Here is a 13,694-nt window from a genome sequence, read left to right on the forward strand (position 1 = left end):
AACAAATCAAAGAGAGCCTAGTCTATCCAATTGTTCAAGGAGCATTCCTAGGTGGACCCAAGGCTCTCGGCCATATTCCTTAAATCCCAGCCTGTCTGACCATGGGATGCTCAACGACTTCCAGAGTGGTGTGCCAGTTGTTTGGTTGAACCTGTCTAGATGTTGCTGTGAAGGTATGTTTTAGATGTGATTAACATTTAAGTCAGCAGATTTTGAATAAAGCAGATTACCCTCCATTACGTGGATGGGCCTCATCCAATCAGTTGAAAGCCTGAACAAACTGCAGTCCCCTGAGGAAGAAGGAATTCTGCCTCCAGAATGCCTTTGGATCCAAGACTGCAACAACAACTCTTCCCTGGATCTCTAGCTGTCACAGCCTGATTTCAAACAGGCCAGCCCCCATGGTCATGAGTCACTTCCTTAAAATATCCATCTATCCATCCCACTGGTTTGGTTTCTCTGGAGAATCCTAGTACACCATTCCTGGCTTGATCCAAGCCTTTTCTCCCTCCCGCCACCTTCCTTATGCATCCCTCACATGTTCCTGAGTGTCTCTTGAACTCTACTACTTTACTTTTAATTTTGTTTTGGTTGTATTTCGCAAGCATGTTCTCCAGACTGTAAAGATCAGAAGACAGGACCTGGCGGGGACAAAAATTCACAACGTGTGAAACAAAAACCTAAGTGATACACTATTCAAAATAATTCAGGTCTCCTGCGTCATGGGCCTTACAAAGGTGAAACGTCATGCCCTTAGTAACCTTCAAGGGCACACAAAAGGGTACCACAACGGTTGCCATTCTGATTTTCAAAATGGTAAAGTTGAAGCTGCAATCCACAGCCTAGGGCATTTTAGGTCCATGCCCAGAGAGACGACTGATTCTTCACAGGATGGCTTTTTAGCGGGGTTGAGATTCCCTACAAGCCACTTCACCTTTCTGTCAACAAAGAGATGCTACGGCCACAATACTACCTTGCCACTTCAGAAAGGTATTAGGCCTTCTGCTGTTGTCTCTGTGCACAAATGAATTATGGCGAGGCCACAAGGACAATTTAATTAGCAGCTAATCCAGGTTACTGGAATATGTGCCAAACTTAAAGCCAACTTCTAGAGGTGAGTTACTTGATTTTCTCCAGCCCGACAGTCTCAGATGGGAGAACAATGGAAAACTCTAGATAGCAATCAGAATTTTTATTTTTTAGATTTTATTTTTAAGTAGTCTCTACACCCAACGTGGGGTTTGCACTCAACCAGGAGATAAAGAGTCGCATGCTCTACTACTGACTGAGCCAGCCGGGCGCCCCAACCAGAATTTTTAAATACTGACAGGTTGGAGCCAGGAGCACATCCTTGGGTAAAATTCAACAGGGCAGGGGCGCCTGGGTGGCTCAGTTGGTTAAGGGTCTGCCTTCGGCGCAGGTCATGATCCCAGGGTCCTGGGATGGAGCCCCGCATCGGGCTCCCTGCTCAGCGGGAAGCCTGCTTCTCCCTCTCCCACTCCCCCTGCTTGTGTTCCCTCTCTTGCTGTGTCTGTCAAATAAATAAAATCTTTAAAAAAATAAAATAAAATAAAATTTAACAGGGCAAACATGTAAGGTCCTGCACTTGAGTTCAAAATACCAGCTTCCCGTGGACGGGAGGAAGGAGAAGGTGGCTGGGCTTCACTCAACCCATGAGATGCAGTCCTGGGGTCCTCAGATGTGACCCACCAGAGTCAGGCACGGTGCGATTCGTGTTCCAGCCTGCGCTTCAGTTAATGCCTGGATGGGATGCTATGTGTCTTTCCGGCCCCAGGCTCTTTCGAGGTTCAGTGGCATGGCGGAAGAATATGGAACCATGGGGGCGGGACCCCACACAGACGAAGGGGCCACAGTCTGTAATCAGACGCCCTGGACCCAAGGTCTTTTCCACCTCATGAGCTACACGGACAACTTGCTGACTTCTCTAGCCCTCGGTTCCTCATCCACAAAGGCGGGTGGGGAGAGTAATGCCCACCTCATATGCTATTTGAGGATGAGGGCAGTGAATATACATAAAGCGAATTTTGCGGCACTGCTTAGCACAGAGTGTCAACTTTAGTCAACAACGCTAACTGATGTTAACTGAAGGGACCTCACAGGGACGAGAGAGTAACTGCTCTCAACCGTGTCGAAGTCACCTGGAGGCCGCCTGGCTCCACACAAGGAGGGCTTGCTACTGAGCAGATGGCCTGCAGGGGAAGGCGTGGGCCTCCAGCACGTGGCAGGGGGCTGCAGGGGAGGCCAGCGCCCAACACGGTGGACCAGGCGACCTCCAGGGCCCCAGCTACACTTGAGTGTCTGTGACCCCAAGGACTTGCCATCTTGGGTTCCCGTGGCCTAGAGAAAGGCATTCACCACCACCCACACACTGAAAAGCCGAGCAGCCAGAGAAGATTTCCATCTCAAAGTCACCTAAGTGCCCCCAATTCACATTTATTCTCAATCGCCAAGGGGGAGAACAGGAACCCAGCAGAGCTCTTAGGCTGCCTTCAAGACTAGGTGGTGGATCGAGACCCTCTTTTGTGTAGAGGAAGAGGCTAAAAGGCAAAAGCAGATACAGACAAAGCCCAAAAAAAGATGTGTGGTTTGCCCCCTGCTCCCTCGCACAGGCCAGGCCAGGCTGTCCCCCGTGTGTCAGGGAGGGAAGACCCCCTGCATTCGGACCAGCTCCTCTTCCAAAGATGGGACTGGCCATGGCAGGTGCAAGTGGGAGGGTTGCACCACCACCTTGGAACGTCTGCCCTCCCTGCCCTCGCCCCCGACAAGATCTGGGCAGTCAGTCTACCCACATGCAAGGCAGCGGGCACCAGAAAAGCTCTGTGAATAAAACTTTAATAATGTACAGCAGAAATTGGACAGGCTCATTCTTATATTAAAACAAAAGATTTCCTATATTACAACTTATTTACATTTGCATACTGAAGAGGTAAAGTGTCTAAGTGGCTATTTTACAGTCCTTTCTAATAAAATGTACAAAAACAAACAGAAGTACCGAGAATGCCGTTCGGGGGCCTTGATGGCGACGTAAGAACGGGCTTGGACTTGGTCTGTGAATCCAGAATCCAGAGGTGCAGGTAGCCCTATGGATCGGGGTTAGCCCCAGGGGCCAAAAACCACGGCTTTAGGCTTCAGTTTCTCCCCAGCTCTCCAACTCTTAACTCTTGGTGTTCAGAGTGGTGGGTTTGGGGGTGGGGGCTTCCCAAGAAACTGCTCAGTCTTCCCCAAGGTGTGGTGAGGCTGGAAGGGCCCCCTGGGGGACAGGCTAGTGGCTTGGGAGTCCCTGGGTCGAGGAGTGTTGGCAGATCCCAGAGGCTGGTTGTGACTGGGGCATAGGAGTCTAAGTTCCATCACCGCCTCTATCCTGCCAGGTTCTGCTGCAGGGCAGATGGCGGAGGGGGGGGCGGGGGGGAATCAGCAGGGGGGGGGAAAGAAGGTCCCCCTAATGACACAATTGGTATTCAAGGGAAATTAGTCAGTAGCCAGTAAATTGGCCCAAAGGGTGAGGCAAAGATCTCCTTTAATGCAAGGAAAGAAGCAACACATCAAGAAAATAAATAGGAAGACCAGGAGCATTTGGGAGACCCATGTAAGCAGGGAGAGACTCGCCCCTCCTCCACAAGCTTTGGCAGAGAATCACTGGGCTGGAGGTGGGCATGCTCTCAGGCTGCATACATCATATGCCTCCCCTGGGGGCAGGAGGGGGGCTTAGAATGAATGCAGTGATTTAGGGTCTCACTGCCCACCACCAGGCTCTTTGGGGTGGGGAGGCATCCTGCTCCTCAGTGGTCTTCTCTAAGAGCAATCATTCCAGGCTCAAAAGGCTCTCAGAACTAACTATACAAACTTCTGGTCTTGAAACAGGCACCCACTAATTTGACTCAGCCCCTTCTTCAGTGCTCCAAGAGGGAGACGCACGTCTGTCTTGCTCACATTATGTATTCCAAGTGCCCAGCACAGTGCCTGGCACACAACAGACACTCAGCAAACATCTGTTAAATACATGCCTGGAGGAAAAGGGGCAACCAGCTGAACAATGCACAAAAGTCTAGGGTCCTGATGCAAAAACCACTCACAGAACTGGGGGCTGGGAGGGGGGCGCACAGTGCAAGAGAGACTAACCTCCAGGGCAAAGAGGGAGGAACTCTCGCTGCTCAGTGAGAATAGGCTCAGGTGCAAGGACAAACATTTCCAGTGTGATTGAGCTATGTGCGTTTGATTGGATCTTTTTTTTTTTGTCGTTGTTTTGTAGGAATTTCTTTAAAAACAAAGAGATTGAGAGGTAATCATCACATAGAGATGGTTTTCCTTTTATAAAAACTTAACAATATTAAAAAAAGTTAAAATTCAGATCCTTCCAATAAAATTAAGGAAGGAAGGAAGAAAGAAAAGAAAAAAAAGAAAAAGAAAGAAGGGAGGAAGGAAGGAAGGAAAGAAGGAAGAAAACAAACCAAAACACTCCAGTTTAAAAGTTATGGCTTCAAAGTTATTATATACCTAAGATATGCTGAGCAAACCACCACCCACAACCGTGCTTCTAGACGTCATTAAATACTATACTCAGGTTAAAAGAACAGATTTGGCTCGGGCTGTTCCCTTTCGTAGGGCCCCTGAAGTGGGTGCAAGTCTCACATCTTCCCTCCACTGTGATCAGATAATCCAGTAAAAGACCCATGCAGATGCCTCCCTCCCACCCCCGACTCCCTCCCCACTCCTTGCCCCCCTCTCCCTTCCCCACCCTAAACCCATCACCACCAAAAATATACACTGCTGTTTCCAGAATCTGGGATATGAAAGACAGATGTGACATTCCAATCTGAGTCCCACGATGTGGGCTTCAAATCCCTTGGCCCTTCCTTGATGCCGTTGAGGACGATGCCCTTGGGCTGGCTCATTTCCCATGGTTGCCACTGACCACAACACCCGAGGCTTCTGCCAAGATTCTTTCTCCGCCCAGCCCCTCCCCCACCCCCGCCTCACATTTGGACCCAAAAGCCTCGCCTGACATGGACAACTGGGCCAGCTTTGGTTCCACAGTCTGAAATGGAGGTGTTGACACAGGGGTGGGCGGAGCAGCCTGCTGGGCAGGGAGCCCCACTGTGGCATGGGGGTTCTGGGGTTCATGGCCGGGAGAGAGACCTCTGGGAAGGGCACCAGGGAAACTGGATGCTGCTCACTACAGAACAGAGGCACCAGCACACAGACGGCATGACAACCACACCCCCGACCTGCACATGCACAGAAAGCTCAAGCAGGTAAGTGCGCACCTACAGACACACACATACACACACACCTGTGTAAGGGCGTGGCACGGACCAGGCACAACAGGGGACGCACCTCGGCACATGCGCGTGCGCGCGCGCGCGCGCGCGCGCACACACACACACACACACACACACACACACGGCTGGACAGACAGGCGGCAGACCCTGTCCCCACTGGCGGTCCCTCCAAATGTCCGCGGGAGGGAGGAGGGGAGCCCCGGGTCCAGAGCTGCCTGTGAGAGGGGGCGGTACTTTGCGGTGCCTCTGGGCCACCTCGGAGTGCTGGGGTTGGCTGGTCCCCGGAGGAAAACCCTCAGTGCTGCTGGGCACTGGCGACACTCGGCTTCTCCTGGGTACTCCCGGCCGCCCGCCAGGTGCCCCGGGCTCTGCGGGACTTCCCACCACAGCCAGTTCGAGTTGTGGCATCGAGTTCTCCACACCGTTGGCTCTCAGGGTCTCCATGCCGTCAGGAGGTAAATATAAAAGGTGTCTGTGTCTCAAACCCAACATGGGAGTGAGGGAGTCTCCCGGGCTCGGTCCCTCTCTCGGGCCAGGGCTCCTGGCCACAGAGGGCTGGGCAGAAACGAGAGGTAGGCCTCCATCGTACGCTCAACAGGGCAGCTCTGTGTGTAGTTCCTGCCGCCCGGGGCTGCGTGCAAGGGAGGGAGAGGCTTAGATCTTCACATCTTCCTGCACGCTGAGCTGTGAGAGGGTCTTCTTAATGCGCAGAGCGGTGAGCCGGGCCGCACCGTTGGCGTACCAACACTCCCGCATCATCTTCCCCATCACCCGGAGCGCCTGCGCGGGGAGATCCAGATGGCGTCAGTCCGACCCTTGCCCCGGGAGGCCTTCCTGACCACCTCCTCGGAGCCCACGGAGTGCTTTGCAAGTTTCCCTCTCCGCCCGGCCCTCCCTTCCTCAGAGGGGCCAGGAGAATGCCGTGCCTGGCAAGGGGAGGCCTGCCCTGCAAGTGCACTCAGCCGGCCCACCACCGGGGTGCTCTGGATGGGGCTACCCGAAATAGCCAGGGGTCCGAAAACCACTTCTGTCAGGTTGGAGAATCCATTTGTATGGTTCTGTACTAACTGTGTTTTTTAAAGGAGCCCAGGAACCAGGCACAACAGGGGCGCACCTCGGCACAAGCATGCGCATGGCTGCGACCCCACGCCTCATAGGCACAGACTGAGGGTGAAAAGCAGGAAAGTGGCCCCTGAAAAGCAATCCTGTCAGAGGCAGAAAGCTACACTGCCATTGCCTGGACTACACAGGCGCCCACTGCGGTCAGGTCAAGAGATGGACTTGGAAGGTCGCTTACAGACCTCTAACCCTGAGGGCCCCAGACGTCCCCAGTTGCTAACCTGGGCCAATGGTTTTCAAAATTTCAAAGTTTCAAAAACTGACTGGAGGGCGTGTGGGACACAGGCAGCTAAAGACCAGCTTTTTCAGCCTCACCCTTATCCTCGGAAACCCTGACCTGAGGGTTCCGAGGAACATTTTGGAAAATGCTGCTCTATTACGCAACAGGAAGACATCACCTCAAACGCGAACCAAGTGATTTTGTTCTTACATGCACAGATGCCCTCTAGTGGTTCTAGTCCCTAAAAGCAGAGCCACCAGGGCCAAGGAGTCCCACGTGCACTTGGCTTGGTAAACCCTGCTCCCCCGGAAGACTCTAAGACCCCAGAATGCTGTGTTTATTAGCAACCTGTATCATAAGTTTGTCCTCATTTCAATTTCCCCCCCAAATGCTGTCCCCGCCTCACTTCAGCTGCCGTCTCTCCCAAATCCCAACCCTCCACACCCTCCTCCCTTCTGAGTTTTTAGAAAGGCCGCCTCCCTCACAGACATGCCTTCTCGCTAAGTCCCGTCCTGCCGTTTTTCTACACCCAGGCCGAGCGTCTTTCATGGATGCCTCTTCTCGACTCTTCCGCAGAGCTCGGCTCACCCCTGTGCTTCCAGAACCATTTTTCTAGTTAGACAGGTCTAACAGTTCCCGCTCTGTTTTTGTTTCTGTCTCTTGTTGACTACCTCTCTGGGCTTGATCCCCAAGACACAGCTTTTTCTTCTACTAGGCTGTCCATAGGCAAGGGGACCCTACAGTGCCCAGAACAAGGCACCATGACCCCTCAGGGCTTAGTATACAACAGCACGTAGTAGTGTATAACTGACACACTCAGGGGTTACCTCTGGGCACAGCCTCCTTGTTGGGAAACCCCTTTCTTTTCTTTTTTTTTTTAAATTAGGAAACCCTTTTTCTAAAGTAGAAAAACCCAGCAGATGGAAAAGCCACAGGAGGCTGGGAAGCTTCCTACCTCATAACTCTGCCACCAGTTGGGGATGTTGGGACGTAGCTTCTGGTCACATACGACCTTTCGCATTTCCTCAATGGAAGGGTCAGAGGGCACTAAGTCATAATATGGCAGCTGATATTCTTCATGGACTCCTGGGAGAAAAGAAAATAGCCACGTGAGTTATCAACAGAAGGAGGGCAGTACTCAACAACCTATGACAACACTTACACTGTGATCTGTAAATACCACTTCCCACTAAGAGGAGCTAAGGCTCCTTGGAGAGGGGGGTGGGTTCCAGGAATGGGACTAGCCAGGAACATCTCCGTCATACCAAAAGCAAGCAAACTATCAAAGACTACTGAGGTCATGTCAAAAGGCACCGACTTGGAAAGCTCCCAAGTGGCCAAAGATGAGAACATTTAAGCAAAAGCAGGACTAATTAATCATTTCAGTGGAAGCAAATACTTTAAATCTACCAGTTCACGATACTAAAAAAAAGAAAAAGAAAAAGGGCACCAAAAACCTCAGGTCACCTTTGCAGGGTGAGAGGGAACAAACTGACTGTTTTGAAAAATGGTACATAAATGGAAAGAATCAAGTGTTTTTCCTGCCTTCCCTATTCAAATTACATATCTTGGTAGCCAAACGGTTAGGGGAAGTTTCTCTTTAAAGAAGAAATCTGGGGGCGCCTGGCCAGCTTAGTCAGGAGAGTATGCGACTTTTGGAGTTGTGAGTTTGAGCCCCATGTGTGGAGTAGAGTTTGTTTACTTAAGAAAAAATTATTGTTTAAACTTAAAAAAATAAAAAAGAAATCTAGATAGTATTTGAGGATTGACAGTATCAGAATACTGGCATTTTTCAACCTCTAATGAATTTGGATTTGGACAATGATCACTGATGGCTGTAAACATCACAAAAAGACAAGGAGAGGCGCCTGGGTGGCTCAGACGGTTAAGCGTCTGCCTTCGGCTCAGGTCATGATCCCAGGGTCCTGGGCTCGAGCCCCACATCGGGCTCCCTGCTCAGTGGGAAGCCTGCTTCTCCCTCTGCCTCTCTCTCTCTCTCTCTCTCATGAATAAATAAATAAAACATTTTTAAAAAATTAAATAAAAAAAGACAGAGAAAGAGAAATAACCAGCATTATGTGCCTGGTAACAGAACAACTTTGGGAAAAAAAAATTAGGGGTGTGTGTGTGAATCTAGTCATTAGATGTAACTGTCACAGGAAGTCCACAGGAATAGCAGGACACGTGAATGCCAAGAAAAGGTTACTGGCAACATCTAGAGAGGAAAACTACAGGGCAAATGACCTGGATTCTCCAATAAAATAAACTGCAGAAGAAAAAAAAGTGGAGGGGGAACCCGCAGATTATAAGAGACTTAAGATGTGTATCAATCGGGGCGCCTGGGTGGCGCAGTCGTTAGGCGTCTGCCTTCGGCTCGGGTCATGGTCCCCGGGTCCTGGGATCGAGTCCCACATCGGGCTCCCTGCTCCGCGGGGAGCCTGCTTCTCCCTCTCCCACTCCCCCTGCTTGTGCTCCCTCTCTCGCTGTGTCTCTCTCTGTCAGATAAATAAAATCTAAAAAAAAAAAAAAGATGTGTATCAATCAACTGCAGTTGTTATTTGAACCCTAATTTGAACAAACTGTTCAAAAAAAATCTGGAGACAACTGGGGAAATCTCAATCCGGACTGGTTAAATGGTATTACTATTCACTTTTTAAAGTGACAGTGTTAGGGGCGCCTGGGTGGCTCAGCTGGTTAAGCGACTGCCTTGGGCTCAGGTCATGATCCTGGAGTCCCGGGATCGAGTCCCGCATCGGGCTCCCTGCTCAGCAGGGAGTCTGCTTCTCCCTCTGACCCTCTTCCCTCTCGTGCTCTCTATCTCTCATTCTCTCTCTCTCAAATAAATAAATAAAATCTTTAAAAAAAAATAAAGTGACAGTGTTATATTTTTTAAGTCCTTATCTTTTAGAGCTATAAACTAAAATACTTTCCATAATAAAAAGCTAATTTAAAAAATCCAATGTAACTTTCCCATGCCCTTTCCCAGGAAAAATTCTACTGTTCTGAGCTAATGGGACAGATTTGTAAATAGGGTCTGACTTGATAATTATCTAAGGGGTAGATGAGAACCTATGCTCTGGCCTCAGTCTGCCAGTGTTTGAATCCTAGTAATTTGGTGTGACCTTGGACAAATTACCTAATTTCACTGTGACTCATTCTCATCTGCAAAATTATGAAAATAACAGTACCCACCTCTTAGGTTTTACAGTACAGATGAAATGAGTTCATACACAGCGAGTAGCGAATAAATATTAGTATTGTTAGAATACTTAGCCCCAATTTCTGGATGGTGTGACCAGATTTTTCTTATGTTTTATCTGTATACAATGATCAAAATTTTAGGGGTGCCTGGCTGGCTCAGTCAATAGAGCACACGACTCTTGATCTCAGGATCATGAGTTTGAGCCCCACACTGGGGGGTAGAGTTTACTTAAAAAATAAATTTAAAAAAACGTTAGATGTGCAATTCCATGAATAATACCTGGGTGCCTGCTCCATAATGGGAATCTTCCCAAACATATGAGAGAGGGAAAAGGGCAGTAAAACAGAAGAGGGTTCTGCTGGAAGACTTACCAGTTCATTTAATTTTAATTTATTTCATTTCCACTGACCTGGAATCTTTTACATCAGAGATAAACGGCTGAGAAAAAGGTTCTAGTGGTTCTTGAACTTGTTCACATGGCAGAACACTTAGAAGTCACTGTATAATACTGATGCACTAAGCTAATGATAAAAAATGTTTCCTGCTAGATCTGACACTACCTTTCACTGGATTCTGACATGGGTGAGCAGGTACAAATGCTAAAGGTGTAAGAAAAAATAACAGAACAAAAAAACTCATTTTGAAAAACTTTTATATGTTAATAAACTTTCTGTTCCAAATTCAGAAATTGCCACCATTATTTTATCAATGAAACCCCAGCACTGTGGCTTGAGACCTGGTGTCAGAACATACTGCCTCTCATGTAAAGGAGAGCCCCTGCACTGGTCCTGTGCTATTCCTGCCCAGGGCTTTCCCAACCTCCAAGGATCAATAAGGACAATGTGTTAAAACAGAACAACAAGCCAAACAAGCCTCTGGAATGGTTACCACAACGTAAAACAACTATTCAACAGGGGCACTTAGATGGCACAATTGGTTAAGTGTTCGACTCTTGATTTCGGCTCAGGTCATGATCTCAGGGTCCTGGGACTGAGTCCCGAGTCGGGCTCCATGCTGGGCGTGGAGCCTGCTTGAGAGTCTCTCTCTCCCTCTGCCCCCCCCCCCAACTCTCTCTCTCTCTCTTTCTCAAATTAAATAAATAAGTAAAAATATATTTTTTAAAGATTTTATTTATTTATCTGACAGAGAGAGACACAGCAAGAGAGGGAACACAAGCAGGGGGAGTGGGAGAGGGAGAAGCAGGCTTCCCGAGGAGCAGGGAGCCCGATGCGGGGCTCAATCCCAGGACCCTGGGGATCATGACCTGAGCCGAAGGCAGGTGCTTAGCGGCTGAGCCACCCAGGTGTCCCAATAAATAAAAATAATTTAAAAAGATAAATACAGGGCGCCTGGGTGGCTCAGTCGTTGGGCGTCTGCCTTCGGCTCAGGTCATGATCCCAGGGTCCTGGGATCGAGTCCCACGTCGGGCTCCCTGCTCTGCGGGAGGCCTGCTTCTCCCTCTCCCACTCCCCCTGCTTGTGTTCCTGCTCTTGCTGTCTCTCTCTCTGTCAAATAAATAAATAAAATCTTTAAAAAAAATAAAAATAAAAAAAAAATAAAAAGATAAATACAATTTTTAAAAAAGCACTATTCAACAAATCAACACTCCTTTAGTACAACCACCTCCAGGATTCCCTCATCTTTGATGAGAACCCTAAGTGTGATGGGCTCTGGCACTAGACACCCAACAGGCTGTAAAGAGAAAGGAAGCACGGAAACACCAGCACCCTCGGGTGAGCACCCTCAGGTGAGCACCCTCACGTGACCCGAAAACCTGCACTGGGAGGTAGGAGCAAGAGAAGGCAAAAAAGAAAGGTACCTCCGGAATTGCATCTTCGAGCAATCTCCCAGTATACAAGCCCGAGGGCATAGATATCAGCACATTTGAAGGAGTCGAAGTGCTTCATGTTTATGGTTTCATCGAGCACTTCGGGGGCCATGTATCTGCAATAGCAAAGGAAACAAGATCATGCCAAGAAAAGGGTGATTTCTTTGTTTAAATCCAAGTAGTGATTCAGGGGCCCTCTAAATGTGGAAAGGCATCACCCTAAGAATGCCCCTTGGGGAGGAGGAAGTGATCAATTCTCCTTATTGCAAACTCCCATGTTTTGGATTTGAATCTAAACACTTCAGCAGAGGCTGGGTGATACTAGGCTGCTCTTATTTGTACTTCTATTTTTTTTAACCATCGAGATGTATTTTAAGCATGTTTTGATTTCTTGGCAGAAGTATTTGTACTGTGGATCACAGGGCCATCCATAATATCTGGTTGCTGCTGGTGTCTTGGACTTTATTAAATGTAGCCACAGTGATGAGCTGAATTTATATTTCACTCTGAATTTGTTATCTTACCTAATTACAAATAAAAATGAAAATTAATTCTAGGTGATCATCAAGGTGCCCCTCAGTTAATTAGTACTATTCGAGCCACTCCCCACACCCTCCCAACCCCCGCCCCCAGGGGAGCTGCACCCATTCAGGTCAGAAGGAAGGGGGGAAAGCAGCAGCACACTTGAATGAAATTCACTGAAATTTGGCAGATAAATAGACCTCCTCTTCTGTCCCATTACAAGACATTTCCATTTCCAACTCATGAAGTCAATCTACAATCATAATTCCTTCTTACTTCACTTCTGTATGAAGCAGGAAGTAGGCCCATAATCTTAAATGTGCCCCCAATCTCCACCCTAGATCACCTCCGCTCGAGCTTGGCAAACCTGCTCTCTGACACACTCCCCGCCTCCGAACAAGTACCTGTTGGGACTGCACATTCTTCCTCTTTGTCCCAGCCAAGCCTGCAGCCTGTCCCCCTTCTGAATCTTTCTCCAGATTCTCTCTCTGCTGCCTCCCCTTGCCCAGTACTAAGAAGATCTACATGTCTGCAGTTCTCTAGAGCCGTGCTGACAGCACCCGTATCTGTTAGATGCAACCAGCTCAGCTTTCCAGTGTGTGGAGCGGGGCTTCAATTCAGCTTTCGGCTGTCGGAGAGCAAGGGCCACACCTCCTCCTCCACGCCTCTTTCTCCTTTTAGAGACGGGAAAGGGTGCCCATGCGCTCCTCAGTACAAGGGTAGGGCAAAGGCAGAGGCCCAGGGCCTTCCTACCGCTTGGTCCCCACCCTCTGATTTGGGGCGATGTCGATGGTGTCCGTGACCGCATCATGGCGGACAGCCAGGCCCAGGTCTGCAATGGCGCACATGCCATTTTTTTTCACCAGGATGTTCTTTGATTTTAAGTCTCGATGAGCAATTCCAGGCTTCCCTGGCAGAGAAAAAAATAAGGATCTTTACAGACAGATAGCATAAATGTGAAAAGCACAGACTCTGCAGCCAGACTGTGTGGGTCCGAGTTCTGGCTTTGCCTCCCACTAACCCGGTAACCCTAAAAAAGCAACTTAACCCGTCTGCACCTCTGTCTTCTTGTCGGTAAGACGCGGCTACCCCAGTCCTTACTCGATGGTGATGTGAGGATTAAACGCATGAATGTAGGTCAGTGGAGAGCTGAGGGCATGCGCATTAGGGACTCTCACTCCTTCTCCTTGCCTTTGCCCGGACTGATACGCTCCAGGACAGAACTAAGGAATTCCAAGAAAAACTGCTATACTGGCTAGGTTTTTATTGTCAAAGAGGCGAAGATAAGGCCTGCTACTATCACACAGGGGTTAAGAACAGGATCAAACGTTAACGGTTTTCCGTCAAGGCCAGCAAGAGCCGTTGCCCTGGTCAACCAGAAATCAGGGAGCACAGCACACCTGCCGCCTGGACGAGAACCATGATCCCCCAAAGAGCTGATGTCACAGTCAACATACAAGGAAGCCTGAGGTCTGTTTCCTCCAGGAGAACCTTCCTAGGCTA

General features: G+C 49.1%; 1 protein-coding gene across 7 annotated transcripts in view; it reads right to left on the bottom strand.

Annotated features, from left to right (window-relative positions):
- Nucleotides 1–2,837: 2,837 nt before the first annotated feature.
- ACVR1B (activin A receptor type 1B) overlaps nucleotides 2,838–13,694 on the bottom strand; it is a 34,961-nt gene continuing 24,104 nt past the window's right edge. For all 7 annotated transcript variants that reach the window (XM_025883186.2, XM_025883187.2, XM_025883188.2 and 4 more), the window contains 4 exons: nucleotides 12,945–13,101; nucleotides 11,661–11,785; nucleotides 7,595–7,725; nucleotides 2,838–6,080 (listed from right to left, as the gene is read on the bottom strand). In XM_025883186.2, coding sequence (XP_025738971.1) covers nucleotides 5,955–6,080; nucleotides 7,595–7,725; nucleotides 11,661–11,785; nucleotides 12,945–13,101 — 539 coding nt within the window. In that variant the 3' untranslated portion in view covers nucleotides 2,838–5,954. The remainder of the gene's footprint in view (nucleotides 6,081–7,594; nucleotides 7,726–11,660; nucleotides 11,786–12,944; nucleotides 13,102–13,694) is intronic.

This window comes from Callorhinus ursinus, unplaced genomic scaffold (genome assembly GCF_003265705.2).
Source record: "Callorhinus ursinus isolate GAN/ISIS: 27379988/994484 unplaced genomic scaffold, GSC_fseal_2.0 scaffold44, whole genome shotgun sequence".
In the NCBI taxonomy this organism is placed as follows: Eukaryota; Metazoa; Chordata; class Mammalia; order Carnivora; family Otariidae; genus Callorhinus; species Callorhinus ursinus.